We start from the raw sequence: 19,287 nt of genomic DNA, 5'->3' as shown, positions 1-19,287 counted from the left end.
AAGGACCCCTGGGGGTCCCCGGACACAGCTTTGAGAACCAATGGTTTAGACTGATGATAGGTTCTTGGTTTACCTATGATCCTAGATTACTATTTCTATGCATCTGATGTATTACCTTGTGTTTTCCTTGTTTACTGTAAATCTCTCTGGATTAAGAGCGTCTGATAAATGCCTACATTGTAAATTGTAACTGTAAATGTCAGTGTTTGGCCACCAGATGGCACCATAGTACTGTAGATTCTACAATAGTCTACAGCTTTCTACAACGTAGAATGCATTTATATAATATAATTTAAACATATTAAATAATTCACAGTTACACAGTGCTTTACATAAACAACAATAAACCAAGCAATATCATTTTATGAAAATAGCTCAAATGAAGAAGAGTAGAAACAAACAAAACAATACACATATTCCTGTAAAATATTAATAAAGTGATTAAAATCATACAAAACAAACTAGTAAAGACAATAATTAAAATATAAAATCAGGAGGTGAAATGAAGTGTATAGAGGTGTGTTTTAGCCTGCATGGTTCTTTTTAAAGTTCATTTAAAAACATTAATCCTGGTGTCTCTGTTTTAGGCAGGTTATTATATGTAGGTGAAAACACTCAGAGATAGATCTATATGTTTCATTTATACTGGGTGTACGATGGTGACACCACATGTTGTGAGCTTGTAGATCTGATATTTCCACTGTGTGACAGCCTGTTAGGATACAGTATAAATCAAGAGGATCCGAAATGTTTCTCAGCAGATAAAGAAATATGTAATAATTATTATCAGATCAATATTAACACCATTAATCATCTCTGAATAGAATCATGTGATTTCATGTTATAGTTCATGAGGTGATGAGTGTTGAGTGCTGCTCTGAGATCAGCTCACCTCTCTTGTTCAGAACATCGTGGTAGTAGCCCTCAATGTTGGGTTTGCACATTGCCTCTCGGTTTCTTCTCATCGCAGCCAGTGCTCTAGGATCTTTATTCCAGCGCTCTGCGTTCTTCACACCAAACTCAGTGTATCCAACATACTGATCTACTCTACTGTCCCACCTGGTGATCTCATCACCATCGAAATTCTTTGAGTATATGAACTGTATGTCCTTCAGCTCACTGGAGTTAAACACACAGCGGGTAGCCTCATATAACACATATCCATCTGGAAATAGACAATTAAAAATGTCATTAATGTTCAGTTTTATTATCATCTGTATAATATCAACATTATTCTTTCTAACCATGATTTGTGTGCGTGGGGAACTCATTTGAAACAAGCTCAGTGCTTTTATGAGTCTTCCAGTTTAGTAGACCTTGTATTGTGAATTTGTACTTCCATGTACTGTTGTTCTCATGTCTTACTAAATAAAGTACATCAAGCAATCAGAAAAAAAACCCAGCGGTGCTCTGTGTGTAGGGGAGGGGGTGGTGCACGATGCGGTGCGGGTCATATGACGCATTTTATTTTTATTAAATGATAAATTACACGACCATAAAACAACGGTTACAAAACACTACCAGCCTCAGTGGTGGAAAAACTACTCAAATGTTTTACTTAAGTAAAAGTATCAACACTGCAATGCAGAAATACTCTGTTAATTGAAAGTCCGGAATTCAAAGTACTTGAGTAGAAGTATAAAAGTATTTGCATCAAAATGTACTTAAAGTACCAAAAGTAAAAGTACTCATTATACAAAATTTCCCATTTAAAGTTTTCAAATGTATACAAATCTTTTAAAAATAGCAGATCCACAAGCTCACAATGCCTCATGCTTGTAGATCGGCTATTTTCAAATGGCCGATGAATGGCTGAAGTGGTTTCTGCATGTTTTTTTAATAATAATCAAAATCTAAAAAAGTAACTAGTAACTAAAGTTTTCAAATAATTGTAGTGGAGTAAAAGTACTGGAAAATTACTTACTGGAAATATTTGACTCTGAGATGTAGTGGAGTAATATTAGAAATTGGAAATACTTGAGTAAAGTACAAATACCTCAAACTTGTACTTAAGTACAGTACTTGAGAACATAAAGACGTATACCAAAATCCATTTGAAAAAATTGCTTCTCACTGTTCTCAGGTAAAATGTTGATATGCGATTAAAATGCGATTCATTTTGATGAATTAATTACAAAGCCAAAGGTAGGGCAAGTGATTTTCTTTGGTTAAAATAAGTGTTAAATAGCTCTATATTCTGATAGTACTCATTGATAGAGTGTTTGTGCAGTAACAGGAGTCTCCATGTCTCTCCACCTCTTTATTAAACAGAAAATGCATTTTAAGTTCAGTTTCAGTTTAATTTCCAATTTTATCCAATCAGGATAGAGAACTCAGTCAAGATAAAGATTAAACAAGTTAAATTCGAAGTGATGACACAAAGAAATGATCAGACAAAATTGGAACTGTAATAAATGGGTACTCTCTCCTGATTGGCTGAGATTTTGTCACCTGAAAATGTATTTTCTGTTTATTAAAGAGCTGGAGAGACGGGGAGACTCCTGTTACTGAACAAACACTCTATAGCAATGATTACTATCACAATATAAGTGCTTTAACCTTTTAACAATTCACTTTTTGTTTTAACCAAAACAATATCACCTACCCTACCTTTAATTAGATTAATGCTTTTTTAATCGAGTCCCAGCCTTAATTTTGATATGTTTTACTTTGATGGTAACTGTTGTATTATCGTACTATCTTGGATTTTGTGTGTGTGTGTGTGTGTGTGTGTGTGTGTGTGTGTGTGTGTGTGTGTGTGTGTGTGTGTGTGTGTGTGTGTGTGTGTGTGTGTGTGCGCGTGCGCGCGTATATTCAACCGTTTTAGTTAATAACTATTGTGTTCATAGTATTCATTTACCTTTCACTGGTGGTTTCTTCAAGGCAGTGCGAATGGTGTCCAGCTGGTCTTTGCAGTACTGCTGATCAGCCAAAGCATTTTGATAAACTTGTGGCCAGTTCATATGATCTACAAACGGAGGCTGAGGCTCCACCGCCTTCCCTTTGTTGTAGTCTGCGTAGAACATCACTTCACCATCCAGTGCCATCATGTACTCTTTATATGAGTCTTTAACTGTGTCTGAACAGCCAATGACTTTAATCTCCTCATGGAACACTGTAAATAAAACAAAGATGATATTAAATTCAACAACAAACTTCTTCACAGTGACAATAACACATAAGCATCATGTTAAACAATCATGTTTGGTTCTTATATGAAGTGAAAGGTTGGATATTAAAAGTAGCTTCCTATCAAACGGTTTATTCACACTGAAACAGATTCAAATGTTTTTATGTATTTATTTATCTTTATTATGAAAGTAATTAATAAGGAAAAATATATTTCATGATGTAAAAAAAAACAGGTATCAAATCATGTCAGATTTCTAAAATTAAAATGTAAAACCATATGTGTGCAAAACTCTTGTATGATGAAATATGGAGATGTGAGGTTTCTGGAATCCCCAGGGTTCTATAATAGGCCCCTCCTCCTCCCTCTGCACAAAACCCTCATTTTCATGATGTATTATATTATATTCTCCATATTTCATGATGTCACAACAACAGTTCCTAACATCTGTTTTAATGTTTATGTATTTGGACCAACATTCAAGATTCAATATAACAGGTAGTAAAAGGAGTGTGTGTGTGTGTGTGTGTGTGTGTGTGTGTGTGTGTGTGTGTGCGTGCGTGCGTGTGTGTGTGCGTGCGTGCGTGCGTGCGTGCGTGCGTGTCATTTGTTTGTATTGTGCATTGTCCATATTTGGTTTTATATAATAACAGTAGTAGATATAAATGTATATATTATACAATAACAGTAGATATAATGTACTTACTTCCTGGGATCGCTTTGACATGAAGTACAGAGGAGAGGATGAGGAGGGTGGCTGTAATCTTCATCATCACTTATCAAAACTGAACTGAATTTAATAGATGAGAATAAACAGATGAGAATAAACAGATCAGAATAAACAGATGTTTACTGAAAGAGAAGTTCTGGAGTCTGAAAGAGAATGAAGGAGGACTTGTTCTTTAGTTCAGAAGAATCAGCCAATCAGATTAAAGATATGATGTCATCTGTTTCCAGAAAGACGACAGTGTGGATTATTGCACATATCATGTACGGTATATAGCTGCTGCTTATGCACCTTATGTCTCCTCATGTACATACTGTACCTTATGCACCTTATGTCTCATATACATGTTGTACCTTATGCACCTTATGTCTAACCTCATGTACATACTGTACCTTATGCACCTTATGTCTCCTAATGTACATACTGTACCTTATGCACCTTATGTCTCCTCATGTACATACAGTATGTAAATATCTTTGTTTAATTCATCTTTTATTCTCTCCTTGCCCCCCCCTCTTCTTTTCTTTCTCTTTCTGAAAGTATCTAAAACGATGGAGCTGCTAAAAACATAAAGTCACCCACTTCTTTACACCTTTAACCTGTGATGTGACAATAAAGATGCTTCTGATTCTGTTGAAGAGAAACACAAGAAAGATAGAAAGTAAAATGTGGTAACTAATGAAAAGCTTTCAGATGAGACATGATGGGAGGCTAAAGGTTAAAGTTCATCACTTCAGATTGAAGTGATTACAGACAAGTAAGACGCGCGAACGCTGGAAGCGAACGCAGCTCGAAAATATTGTGTATTTACGGACTGTGTGTGTGTGTGTGTGTGTGTGTGTGTGTGTGTGTGTGTGTGTGTGTGTGTGTGTGTGTGTGTGTGTGTGTGTGTGTGTGTTTGTGTTTTGACTAGCTGCATTCTGGCGCACTCTGTCGGCCGCACCCAGGCAGTGCAATGCACACAGACACACGCACACGCACACACACACACACACACACACACACACACACACACACACACACACACACACACACACACACACACACACACACACACACAAGCCGAGCAGACTTTCATAATAAGCTCCACTTGGGCGGAGGCGCGCCTCCTTCCGCGTTCGCAATTGTTTAAAATATGAATAAAATAAATAATGTTTCTCATGTAGTTGCTGTTGGAGGGCAACGGGTGGGGGGTTCCAATCCACACCAAACTTTACACAAACACTGTTCAGGTCTGGTAAGAGAATAGTCTCACCAAATAAACTGAATGTCACACATATGGTTCTACAGCAGTGTTACACAGTGTTTAACACTTCATATGGACACAACTCAGAGACCATTGGATTGGAAGGCTGTGCAGTAAAAGTCTATTTAGTCTATTCATTTACTTTTAATCATTTATAAGCTAAGGTGTTCTACATTCTCACACAAAGGAGTCACATTTGACCTCCTAACTCAACCACATCTTCTTGGTCAAAGGTCAAAGGTGACATGTTGGAGCATCAGAGTGGTTAAAGGTAGCCTGGGATCAAATACCTTTTTCAGGTTTCTGGTCCGGTCTGGAGTGGAAATAACTTTACGTCATCAGGCGGCCGGAACCCACGACCGGAACCTCCAGCGCTGTGCGCCTCCAAAATGATTCCCCTAGTTTAAAACTTGTTTAGTTTGGTATAATCGTTTAGTTTCTTTTGGTATAATAATGGTTTGGTATGTTCATCTTTTATTCTAACTCGTAGCGTGACTAGAAATACTAAACAAACTGATTCACATTATGTGGGGAACAACAACAATGTGACACCAACCGGAACCAACCACCAGAACACAATTGTTTTGTATTACTTTTTTCTAAACCGGATCACAGGGCTCAGTTTTAGAATGAATACCAGGCTTTCCTCCAACCTGCTCATCAGAAGCAGTTAGGGGTTCAGTGCCTTGCTCAAGGACACTTCGACATGAAGCCAGGAGGAGTCAGGAATCAAACCGGGAACCTCTGTAAACTGAACTCACAGACGCTCCTCTAATCCAAGTCTCATTACATCTCACTGATGAAACCATCAAATGTCTTTACAAACATATTGGTCATCATGTGATCAAACTGTCACGTGGGAGGAAATTCAAACGTGTGTGTGTGTGTGTGTGTGTGTGTGTGTGTGTGTGTGTGTGCCTCATTACAACTTTTGTTACTATAGTTACTCTGTAGATTATTATTACAAAACATGCATTAACCACTTCAGCCCTATATACTTTTCGGCCGATCAACAAGCTCATATTGCGTTGCATCGTGACGCATTGTGAGCTTGTAGATCTGCTATTTTCAAAAGATTTTTAGACATTTCATACATTTGAAAACTTGTGAAATGGGACATTCTGCATAATGAGTACTTTCTACTTTTGGTATTTGGTATTTTGATTCCAATACTTTTGTTCTTCTACATTGCAGTATTGATATTTTTACATAAGTAAAACATTTGAGTATTTTTTCCACCACTGCCCCCATGTGAACCTCTCCATTAACCAGCTCTGAAATGAGAGACATTTCATGCACTGGAACAGGAACAACAAACATCCTCATTCCCTGAAACTAAATGCTCTCCCCTGTATCAGTTTGAGTTGTAAAAGGTCACACAGACTCTGGTACAAAATAATCTAATGACCCACAGTCTGGTAGCACCCTCACTGGCACCTGTTTGTCACTTCCCATCACCCATACCAAACCATTAGAAATGAATGGCAAGTATGTGTAGCAGGATGGGCGTCTCCCTCTCTGCCCATGGCTCATGCTCCTCCCACTAATCAGTGGGCTGATTGGCTGCAGTATTTAGGCAGCGCTCCTTCTATCTGCTGGAGGTGTCTCCTCTTGTTTGGTGTGAGTGTCTTCAGACTGGTCTCTTTGACCAAAGCTGGCTCGTTGTGCTTCAGCTAAGCCACGCTTGCCCACGGCGTGTGTGGGTCCTTCCTTCTTCACGATGTATCAGGGCAGGTATGTCTCTATTGTTCAGCAAGTGCCGAAGTGTATAGTAGTTATGGTCATAAACTTGACAGTTTGTGTTATGTTCTTTAGTCCCTGTGTGCGGCTGGCTGTCCCCCCACGCCCCCCCCCCCCCCCCCCAGCTGGGTCTGTGGTGGGTGACTGAGCCACACAGAGGTGTGTCTGTGTGCATGGCGAGGTGTGCGCTTTGCCCTTGAATGCATGGTAGGTTTGCCTCTGTCTTTTTGTTGTGGCAATGATTTTAACATGAGCACTATTGAATGGTAGGCCAACAGCTGAATGGTATGTTAACAGCTGAATAGTGGGCCAACAGCTGAATAGTAGGCCAACAGCTGAATAGTAGGCCAACAGCTGAATGGTAGGCCAACAGCTGAATGGTAGGCCAACAGCTGAATGGTAGGTTAACAGCTGAATGGTATGTTAACAGCTGAATGGTAGGCCACAGCTGAATGGTAGGCCAACAGCTGAATGGTAGGTTAACAGCTGAATGATAGGTTAACAGCTGAATGATAGGTGAACAGCTGAATGATAGGTGAACAGCTGAATGATAGGTGAACAGCTGAATGATAGGTGAACAGCTGAATGATAGGTGAACAGCTGAATGATAGGTGAACAGCTGAATGGTAGGTGAACAGCTGAATGGTAGGTGAACAGCTGAATGGTAGGTGAACAGCTGAATGGTAGGTTAACAGCTGAATGGTAGGTTAACAGCTGAATAGTATGTTAACAGTTGAATGATAGGTGAACAGCTGAATGGTAGGTGAACAGCTGAATGGTAGGCTAACAGCTGAATGATAGGTTAACAGCTGAATGATAGGTTAACAGCTGAATGATAGGTTAACAGCTGAATGATAGGTTAACAGCTGAATGGTATGTTAACAGTTGAATGGTAGGTGAACAGCTGAATGGTAGGCCAACAGCTGAATGATAGGTTAACAGCTGAATGATAGGTTAACAGCTGAATGATAGGTTAACAGCTGAATGGTAGGCTAACATCTGCCACTTGTGTTAAGGGCTTGGTGAAGAGGAACACGCTGCTGTTTTATCTACTTCACCACTGACCGACACCTCATGTTGTAGGCTTATTTTAATGATTTTATTCTAATGTAGCGTGAAGCCCCCGGTCACACAGTTACAAGGTGAACTGTTTCAATATTATGTTGTAAGGGTCCCCACTAACTTCATACTGTTCTCCTTTTTAGGCCTGGTGCTGCATGGGGACCCAAGATGGGAACAGGTGATGGCCGCTCCAGTGGTAGTGGTAATCCCCCTTTTTAAATTAGTTAATAATTTTTTGTTGTTAATTCATTTTTTGTTTTGTTTGATGCGTGCTGTGATTTATCGGGGTGCCGCTGCCCTGGACGGTCAGACTGCCACCCATGCCCCCCAGCATTGGCCCATATGTGTAGGCTACAGTATATTGCTTTGTTCATCCAAAATGGTAATTTGTAAGTTTATCCCACTGGATATAATCTCTTTTATTAATGATGATATTTGGTTGACTAAAATGTTGTTTTCAAATAAAGCTTTTGTACTTTATGCCACGCCTCTGCCTCACATATTTAACAGCACAATGAACCTTGTGGGGAGTTATTATGTTATACAGGTGATTAGCATCAACAGTCTTAGGCTTCAAAGAGCGCCCTCTGCTGTCCTAAAGGCAAAGCCACTGGGCTGAGTGAGTTGGCCAGATTTAACCCATTCAGACCGGGAACGCATCTGTGTGTCATTTTAAGATTTATTTGGGCTATTTAAAAAATAGCAGATCTACAAGCTCATAGCGCAGCACAGAGTGCCGCGCTATGAGCTTGTAGATCTGCTATTTTAAAATGACACACAGATGCTTTCCCGGTCTTCATGGGTGAAGGACTGGACACTCCTTTTTCCAGTCCGTTAGCTTTACAATAATGACATAAACTCACTGATTTGCAGTGGTGGGAAAGGACTCAAATGATTTACTTAAGTAAAAGTACCAATACTGCAATATAGAAATATTCTGTTACAAGTAAAAGTCCAGAATACAACATTTACTTGAGTAAAAATTGAGTTTAAAAACAGCAGATCTACAAGCTTGCGAGTCGCGACGCATTGTGAGCTTGTAGATCGGCTGTGTATAAAATGGGGCTTAAGTGGTTAATGTATGTTTTGTAATATAATGACGTATATCTGCAAAGTAACTAGTAACTAAATTAGTGGAGTAAAAGTACAATATTTGCCTTGAGATGTAGTGAGTAAAAGTATTGGAAATAATCCAGTAAAGTGAAAATTCCTCAAGTGTACTTATTTACAGTACTTGAGTAAATTTTCTTAGTTACTTTACACCACTGGATATTAGGACTGGACACTCATTTTTTCAGTGTCCCTTAGCTTTACAATAATAACAAACACCCACTGATTTGTCATGTGTGCCTTGTGTCACCCTGGTGTCACCCTGTGGTCAGAGACCCTGTGGCCATGAAACTCTGGTGACAAACAGACAGACAGACAGACAGACAGAGACAGACACACACCTGGCTGCCCGGAGAGGCTGTGCGGTCATTGTGATGAGGGAGCTGTAGAGACAGAATTACACTTCCTAACACAATGTAAAAACTACACAAATATCAGGGAGGAGTTCTTTACAAAAATTCAAAATAAACTGCCCTGAATTCCTAAGTATGACAGAAAGGGAGAAATGACACTCCTTCTGGGGGAACAGAAAGAATGTGCAGTTTAAAATATGTGGATTCCTGTCACAAGAAAAGGGACAACCAGTAGGACACAGATGTATACCATGTTTTATTTACACCATCTCCTTTATTTATGTCATTTTGTTGAATGTATATTATGTTTGTTGTTTATGTCATCATTGTAATTGTGCTTTGGCAACACATGTCAAATGTCATGCCAATAAAGCCTATTCAATTGAATAGACAGACAGACAGACAGACAGACAGACAGACACCCCTACTTGACATATAAGATATAAATGAACAGTAGTCTATATAATACTTATGTGTGCAGCCGGGTTTGGCTTGTCTTGATATGCTTCGTTGCGCGTGGTGTCGTGCAGCGAAAATAGCCGATCTACAAGCTCACAGTGCATGTCGATGCGTGACACCACACGCAACTAAGTATCAAGCCTTTACTAGAGATGCAGTGTACGTCATGGATTAAGAGGACAATTCTTTCAACATAAAACGCTGTATTCAAGTTCAGGAGAGTTCAGTAAAGACAATGATCTTGAACGCTGCCTTCAGGTATGACATGGAAAGGACACATCGTTCAGCACACCTGGGGAAAAACACATTTGGTGGATGTGGAGGTTGGCTTCTCATGTATTTATAATGCAAGAGAAGACAGTTAAGAGAAAACAGACAGTTAAGAGAAAATACTGTATGAGTGAAATGTAAGAAAACATGAGGCCCAATTATGTTTCTTATTCCTTTATTGATATTTTGACATTCCATTCAAACCAAGCAAATTAAAGCCAAAATCTAACATCTGAACTTCAAACTATTCATGATCAGGGGTGCAGATCCCAGGGGGAAGGAGGGGACATGTCTGACATATTCCTCCAATAAAGTGTCTTAAAATAAATTATATAATTTTAAATCTCTATTTAATAGAAGCTGATTCCACTTTTGAAATCATTCTCACATACAGTAAACACAATACTTTGTGAAGGTTTTGTTTTTGCTACCCGTGTGTCCTGATCATCAACAACTGCCAAATAAATGAATCCACAAGCTTCATCATCATCATCACTTGTCCACAGAGCTGTTAACTAGTTTAATGTGTGAAGTTCAGCCAATATGAACGGATAGAAACACAACAGTGGAGCTGAAAAACGGAAAGATAAATAATACTGACCAAGGAATATCTAAACTGTCTGAATTAGACACATATTTTGTACTTTATTTTAGTAAAGTTTGCACAACCTTTCTGTTGTTAGCTCTCATCGTGTCACTGTCACAACGCAGATCGCTCATTCTCCTTATTAACATAATTAAAATTAATAATTAAAACCTCATGGGAATTCAAATACATTTATTGGACTATTTATTTTTTGTTATGCTGCAGGACCACATTGGAAACAAGTGTTTCATTACGCTTTAATGTGTTATCCTAGGTTTAAGTTGTTTTGACTTTTGCTCGTATATCTTTTACCAAAATCAAATCAAATCAAATCTCAAATGATGTGAATTAATGTGAAAGTATCAATGTTTGTAAGTCCTGCAGTTAAACATGGAGGCATGTTAGTATGTTTGTTGTTAAATCATGTGATGTCAACCTATAATGGATTATGGATTCTCATAACATCATAACATTATAGTTTGTTTCATGCATTGAACATGGATTTGGTGTTTAATTTTTTATACCAAATGTCAGACAAACTGTAATCATTGTGACCATTATTAGTTAGTTTAAAATCCTAGCATTAGCTCTATGCTCTATGTGATATTATTGATGTGAAGATTCCTTGTTTGTGGTTCCCTCCTAAATTGTAATGAGATCTGCTCCCCTGCTCTTGATTAGTGATTACATATAAATCATTGCATATAAATCATTACTTAATATAAATGATTGCATGTCATCAGTGTTTCCCATTAATTTCATAGACTCTGGCGGACCACCATTGTTTAATTTGGGTGGACCCGGGTATACACATCACCTCAGAACACCCTAGAGGGTTTAGGTCCACCCTAGAGGATCAGGTCCACCCATCACAGGGAAACAAAAAAAGGGTTAAACCTAACCCTAAACCAACCTTTAAATTCACAAAAACTATGCCTAAACCTAACCTTAACCCTAAAAGGTTGATGATGTCATCATTGTGCTGCTGTTACGACTATTTATAAGCTGATTGGACACACATGTATTTCTTCCTCTCACACCCAGGTGTTCTGTGAAAAGACAATAGACCAATAAGAATCAGAATGTATTAACTGTGTGAACATGTTAACACTTTATAATAACCTTCCCTTATAATAGTAAATTAATCATTCATAAATTATTAATTTAAATAAATGTGTTATTCATAACAAGTTAAACAGTCCGTTAATGATTTAATGATTTAAAACTATGTTATAAATAGTTAAAAGATTATGAACAAGTTATTAGTAAACTACTTAAAAACCTAACCTCCCAGCACCCTCCCTGCAACTACAGTAACCATCAAAGTAGAAACAACTCAGTCCATTCAAACAACATTTGACCAATACTTTGTCAATAGTGTATCTTAGTAGGAAGGGCAGCTCAGTTGGTAGAACACTCTCCTTTGGACCACAAGGTTCTGTCTTTGATCCTGTTAGTGATGGAATGATCAGTGTTTTCAATGAACTGAACCACTGGGTTCAGTCACTGAAATGTTGTGTTCAATGTACTGAATCATTGGGTTCAGTTCACTGAAATGTTGAGTTCAAATGATTGGTTCAGAGTTTGGCTGCATTGTGTCGTCTCTTCACTTCCTGACTGAGTCACTGAACGTCCTCTCAGGCTATGGGATCTAAACTCCTTCGTCATGTAAAACATGTTTATATTTGATTGATGATGAATGGTCCAAACTTACACAGTTCACCAAGAGGACCCCCCCCCCCCCCATCTGACCACATTGACATCAGTGTTGTCTGATACAACAAATCATTTGATTATTAAATTTGGTTATTAGATTCATTATTATAAGAAATTACGCGGAAGACGCATGATAATGTAAATTCACACGACTGGGATGGTTTACGAGGATTGTTTCACTTCTTACACTGCATGTTGTTTTGTGTATGTTTTCTAGTTTTATACACTTTTATACATTAAAGCTGTATGAATGTATATATAAAAAAGTTTAGTAAAAAGAAAGAGGAAGTGAACCTGGGTGTGTGGGAGGAGTCTAAAGATTGTCATCATTGGTTGTCGGCACCAGAATACGACCTGATAGAAGAAGAAGAGAGACAGTTAAAACAGACACACAAATACATCCTATGTACTGTATTGTGTGTATTTCTCCATACAATGCATAAATGTACACACAATAACACAATAATGAACACAATAACACAACAACATTAGGGTTCAGTCATCACCAGGGTCACATGTTGCATCAGAACTAATGTGAACATTTAACTCTTATTTAAGACTAAATGTGACAACATAGAACACACTTTGACCTCTAACTAAGTCGTCTAAACTGGTCTAAACCGGTTAAGGTTCTAAACCAATATAAACCTGTTTAGGTTGTGGCTTTACATGTTTGTATGTTTGTTTGTTTGTCTGTTTGTTTGCATTTCTGTGAGGGTTCCACATGTCATGTGATCCTCTGTTGACCTGACCTCATTTCTTCCACTGGTAGTAGATTTATTAATTAAACATGTTAATTAAACATGTTCATTAAACATGTTAATTAAACATGCTAATCACCTCGTTTCTTCCACTGGAAGTAGATGAATCCAGACAGGAACAAGACCAGACCCAGAACCAGACCTGATGCTCCCATGGCCACCTTGTTCTTCACTGACTCTGGCGTGGAGTCATCTGATAATACAAATATTATACTGTATGAATTATATTATTACAGTAGATTAAAACACCTTGTTCTTCACTGACTCTGACATGGAATCATCTGTGTCATTTTAGATTTGAGCTATAACTATTATTTCATACTTAGGCTATTCAAAAATAGCAGATCTGCTATTTTTGAAACAGAGACATTTGTTGAGACATTTGACAGTTACAAATGTTTGCTTTAAATATATATATTAAAAGATTTGCAAATATTTTTCAAAAATAGCAGATCTACAAGCTTGTAGCTTGTAGATCTGCTAACCCAACCCTTGATGTGACTCTAGTCACAGGGACTTACCCCCCCAACCCAACCCTTGATGCTGAGTGCCAAGCAGGGAGGCATTGGGTCACTTTGATAGTCTTTGGTATGACCCGGCCAGGGATCAAACTCCAACCTCTCAATCTTAGGGCAGACACTCTAATCACTAGACCATTACCATTGATATTAATGCAGCATTTATATAAGACCAGTTCCATCTCTCAGGACTGTTCTCATACTTTACAGTCACTTTCAGCCCCTTCACTCCAGCAGCTTCTGACCCTGATGTGGAAATTCTATAATTTCTATAAATGTCTTTGTATCTGCAGCCATTAGTAAACTAAGATGATGTACCTCATCTAGACAAGACACTTTAAGTAGGTGAGGCTCCTGTCATGACCTTCTTATTAGAATGGTAACTTTTTTAGGATGGTTTAATGTATTTGTATTGATTTTTATTTCTGGTGTCTGTATTATTATTGTCTTGTTTTTAATTGGATTGCTGTGTTTACTTTCTGCAAAACAAATGTACCTTCAGTTACAAAAAGAGAAGAATCCTTGAACCCTTAAAATAGAGTGTAGTGTAACACATTACACTAGAATACAGTAGATTACAGTAACTGACCCCAGTCCATCTTGATAGGCGCGGTCAGGCTGGGATGTTCCACCATGCATGTGATCTTCTCTCCTGATCTGTAACGCACACACACACACACACACACACACACACACACACACACACACACACACACACACACACACACACACACACACACACACACACACACACACACACACACACACACACACCCCAACTACAATTAGGCTTCATAGCATTAGACCGTTATAGGCAATAAGATACTGATATTTTCTCCACCTAAAATAATCATGACGTGCGTGTGTCCTCAAGTTGAATGTGTGTCCATGTGGATCTGCTCAGAGCTGAAGCGGCCCCTCCTCCCCGCCCGGTCTGGCAGTGAGTGAGCAGCTGTTAATTAGCACTAACATTAAAACAGATTGTGAAAGTAGACGATCTACACGCTGAAACGATTCAACACATTGATCTGTTGATCTTTGTTATTATTTAGTTTTTTGGAGAAAAACAAAAGTTTGACTATTTTTGTGTAGGAGCGTGAATGCCCCGCTGGGCTCTCCTCCACTCTAGTGTTTATTGTGTATTCCACTATTCCCTCCCCATTGCAGAAAAAATAGGAAGGTAGAAGAAACTTAGTAACAAGATATGCATGTTATAGCGTATTCCTGTGTGTGTATTCATGTATAACACACTCGCTCGCGGGTCTCTGTGTGCGTTCGTCATGCTTGCACGACGACGAGCTTGCTGCGTAGTTGTGTCTGAAGTAGACTGGTGATAAACACAGGACTCGGGAGGAATCGTGTGTGTGTGTGTGTGTGTGTGTGTGTGTGTGTGTGTGTGTGTGTGTGTGTGTGTGTGTGTGTGTGTGTGTGTGTGTGTGTGTGTGTGTGTGTGACTTAATATTAGCCTACCATTTAATGGGCCATTTTCAGTAAGTAAGTAACACTCGTTTTATTTTTAAAGAATATATCTATATGTGTATTTCTATGTAAAGGTGTCTGTTAGGTGTGTACCTGGGTGTGTACTCCAGGTAGGAGTGGTACTGGTAGTACCAGTCTCCATCAGACAGCTCGGCGGTAGAGGAGAGACCAGAGGTCAAAGGTTCTTGACCTATCCACCAGGTCACCAGGATCACTTGAGGATAGAAGTCGTAGCTGCTGCACCTCAGCATGTGAGTGTGTTCACCACGACGAGGAGGAGTCTCTGACTTCAGTCTCACTTTGGGCTCCACTGGATAAATAAGATTATTATTATTATTATTATTGTTATTATATAACCGTCATAGGAAAATGTCATTATCATTAATAGTTGCACATCATCCAAATTAGATCCAAATGATCCAGAAAGCTTCAACACACTTGGTCTTCAACCAGCCAAAATGTTCACGTTTCCCGGCTCTCCCCCGTTCTCCTCTCCCTCCATTAGCTCCCAGTTGCTGCCCTCACAGAGTACAAAACACTGATGTTGGCCTACAAAGCAACCGTATGACACCCCCATATCTTCAAACCTGATCCAACCCTACAACCCCTCACCCTCCTCCGTACTAGACTCTTCTCCCTTCTCTAAAACACCCTGGACAACGCTCCACACGTCCTAGACTCTCCATTGCAGTTAGAACCAGTGGTGTAAAGTAACTAAGTACATTTACTCAAGTACTGTACTTAAGTTACATTTTGAGTTTTTGTTTTACTTTAGTGGAGTATTTCCAATTTACTTTACTTTTACTTCTACTCCACTACATCTCGGAGGCAAATTTTGTACTTTTACTCCACTACAATTATTTGACCGCTTTAATTACTAGTTACTTTGCAGATTTAGATTATTACAAAACATACATTAACCACTTCAGACCTATATACATTTCGGCCATTTGAAAATAGCAGATCTACAAGCTCACAATGCTTCGCGATGCAACGCATTGTGAGCTTGTAGATCTTTACATTATATACATTTAAAAACTTGTGAAATGGGACATTTTGCGTAATGAGTACTTTCTACTTTTGGTACTTTTTGATACCAATACTTTTGTACTTTTATTCAAGTAAACTTTTAATTCCGGACCTTTACTTGTAACAGAGTATTTGGATTAAGTCTGATAAATGCCTACATTGTAAATTGTAACTGTAAATGTCAGTGTTTGGCCACCAGATGGCATCAGAGAACAACTTTTCATAGAGTACTGTAGAGCGTACAATAGTCTACAGTTTTCTACAACGTAGAATGCATTTATATAATATAATTTAAACATATTAAATAATTCACAGTTACACAGTGCTTTATATAAACAACAATAAACCAAGCAATATAATTGTATGAAAATAGCTCAAATGAACAAGAGTAGATACAAACAAAACAATACACATAATCCTGTAAAATATTAATAAAGTGATTAAAAACTTACAAAACAAACTAGTAAAGACAATAATTAAAATATAAAATCAGGTGGTGAAATGAAGTGTATAGAGGTGTGTTTTAGCCTGCATGGTTCTTTTTAGAGATAATTTAATAATTATATCTAAAAAAAACTTAAAACCCTGGTGTCTCTGTTTTAGGCAGGTCATTATATGTAGGTGAAAACGCTCAGAAATAGATGTTTCATTTATACTCGGTGTATGATGGTGACACCACATGCTGTGAGCTTGTAGATCTGATATATCCACTGTGTGACAGCGTGTTAGGATACAGTATAAATCAAGAGGATCTGAAATGTTTCTCAGCAGATAAAGAAATATGTAATAATTATTATATGATCAATATTAACACCATTAATCATCTCTGAATAGAATCATGTGATTTCATGTTATAGTTTATGAGGTGATGAGTGTTGAGTGTTGCTCTGAGATCAGCTCACCTCTCTTGTTCAGAACATGGGGGTAGTAGAGCTCAGTGTTGTGTTTGCAGACTGCCTCTCGGTTTCTTCTCATCACAGCCAGTTGTTTGGGATCTTTATTGAAGCGCTCTGCGTTCTTCACACCATACTCAGTGTATCCAACATACTGACCTACTCTACTGTCCCACCTGATGAACTCATCACCATCGAAATTATATGACTGTATGTACTGTATGTCCTTCAGCTCACTGGAGTTAAACACACAGCGGTGAGTCTCATAGTACACATATCCATCTGGAAATAGACAAATAAAAATGTCATTAATGTTCAGTTTTATTATCATCTGTATAATATCAACACTATTCTTTCTAACCCCCTGCTCTGTGTGTAGGGGGGGGGGGGTGCACGATGCGGTGCGGGTTATATGACGCATTTTATTTTTATGAATTGATAAATTTAACGACAATAAAACAACGGTAACAAAACAAGTACTTGAGTAGAAGTATTTGCATCAAAATGCACTTAAAGTACCAAAAGTAAAAGTACTCATTATACAAAATGTCCCATTTAAAGTTTTCAAATGTATACAAATCTTTTGAAAATATCTACCCAAGCTCACAATTTTCAAATGGCCGATGAATGGCTGAAGTGGTTATATATATTATATATTATATATATTTTTAATAATCAAAATCTAAAAAGTAACTAGTTACTAAAGGTTTCAAATAATTATTAAATTAATAAAGTACAATATTTGACTCTGAGATGTAGTGGAGTAGAAGTAAAAGTATTAGAAATTGGAAATACTCGAGTAAAGTACAAATACCTCAAACTTGTACTTAAGTACAGTACTTGAGTACATGTACAGTACTTAAAGACGTATACCAAAATCCATTTGAAAAAATTGCTTCTCACTGTAAAATGGTAAAATGTTGATATGCGATTAAAATGTGATTAATTTTGATGAATTAATTACAAAGCCAAAGGTAGGGTAAGTGATTTTCTTTGGTTAAAATAAGTGTTAAATAGCTCTATATTCTGATAGTACTCATTGATAGAGTGTTTGTGCAGTAACAGGAGTCTCCATGTCTCTCCACCTCTTTATTAAACAGAAAATGCATTTTAAGTTCAGTTTCAGTTTCATTTCCAATTTCATCCAATCAGGATCAGTCAATAAGATAAAGATTAAACAAGTGGAAAAAAGTGATGACACAAAGAAATGAGCAGGCAAAATTGTAACTGGAACATCATAAACATGAAGCTGATAAATGGGTACTCTCTCCTGATTGGCTGAGATTTTGACACCTACCTGAAAATGCATTTTCTGTTTATTATAGAGTTGGAGAGACGGGGAGACTCCTGTTACTGAACAAACACTCTATAGCAATGATTACTATCACAATATAGTGCTTTAGCCTTTTAACAATTCACTTTTTTTTTTAACCAAAATAATATCACTTACCCTACCTTTAATTAGATTAATCTTTTTTTAATCGAGTCCCAGCCTTAATTTTGATATGTTTTATTTTGATGGTAACTGTTGTATAATCGTATTATCTTGGATTTTGAGTGTGTGTGTGTGTGTGTGTGTGTGTGTGTGTGTGTGTGTGTGTGTGTGTGTGTGTGTGTGTGTGTGTGTGCGTGTGCGTGTGCGTGCATGTGTGCGTGCGTGTATATTCAACAGTTTTAGTTAATAACTATTGTGTTCATAGTATTCATTTACCTTTCACTGGTGGTTTCTTCAAGGCAGTGCGAGTGTTGTTCAGCTGGGCTTTGCAGAAGTGCTGCCGATCCAAAGCATATTGAATAGCTCCTGTGTAGGTGATATGATCTACAAACGGAGGCTGAGGCTCCACCGCCTTCCCTTTGTTGTAGTCTGCGTACACCAACACTTCACCATCCAGTGCCATCATGAACTCTTTATATGAGTCTTTAACTGTGTCTGAACAGCCAAGGAGTTGAATGTCCTCATGGAACACTGGAAATAAAACAAAGATGTTATTAAATTCGACAACAAACTTCTTCACAGTGACAATAACACATAATCATCATGTTAAACAATCATGTTTGGTTCTTATATGAAGTGAAAGGTTGGATATTAAAAGTAGCTTCCTGTCAAACGGTTTATTCACACTGAAACAGATTCAAATGTTTTTTATGTATTTATTTATCTTTATTATGAAAGTAATTAATACGGAAAAATATATTTCATGATGTAAA

The 19,287-nt window shown here is 37.9% G+C and overlaps 3 protein-coding genes across 3 annotated transcripts in view; 1 reads left to right on the top strand and 2 right to left on the bottom strand.

Annotated features, from left to right (window-relative positions):
- Positions 1–240: 240 nt before the first annotated feature.
- Positions 241–3,971, bottom strand: LOC311044140 (uncharacterized protein; the record flags this gene model as incomplete). The annotated part of the gene is made up of 4 exons (XM_084055560.1): positions 3,837–3,971; positions 2,861–3,115; positions 893–1,165; positions 241–260 (listed from the first exon to the last, which is right to left on the bottom strand). The coding sequence occupies exons 1-4, from the start codon at positions 3,901–3,903 to the stop codon at positions 241–243; spliced, it is 615 nt and encodes a 204-aa protein (XP_083911686.1). The 5' UTR covers positions 3,904–3,971.
- Positions 3,972–10,040: 6,069 nt separating this feature from the next.
- Positions 10,041–19,287, bottom strand: part of LOC311044139 (H-2 class II histocompatibility antigen, E-S beta chain-like) — a gene marked incomplete at its 3' end in the record, with an annotated part of 62,087 nt that continues 52,840 nt past the window's right edge. Inside the window, exons 3-5 of the mRNA XM_084055559.1 lie at positions 17,089–17,361; positions 15,251–15,467; positions 10,041–10,119 (exon numbers count right to left, since the gene is read on the bottom strand). Of these exons, the coding sequence (XP_083911685.1) occupies positions 10,041–10,119; positions 15,251–15,467; positions 17,089–17,361 (569 nt within the window). The remainder of the gene's footprint in view (positions 10,120–15,250; positions 15,468–17,088; positions 17,362–19,287) is intronic.
- LOC311043222 (alpha-1-antitrypsin homolog) overlaps positions 18,894–19,287 on the top strand; it is a gene marked incomplete at both ends in the record, with an annotated part of 21,327 nt that continues 20,933 nt past the window's right edge. The window contains one exon of the mRNA XM_084054399.1: positions 18,894–18,947. Coding sequence (XP_083910525.1) covers positions 18,894–18,947 — 54 coding nt within the window. The remainder of the gene's footprint in view (positions 18,948–19,287) is intronic.

The sequence above is a fragment of the Gymnoscopelus microlampas genome, assembly GCF_963454915.1.
Source record: "Gymnoscopelus microlampas genome assembly, chromosome: 4".
NCBI lineage: Eukaryota > Metazoa > Chordata > Actinopteri > Myctophiformes > Myctophidae > Gymnoscopelus > Gymnoscopelus microlampas.
This window is presented reverse-complemented; position numbering and strand designations above follow the sequence as displayed.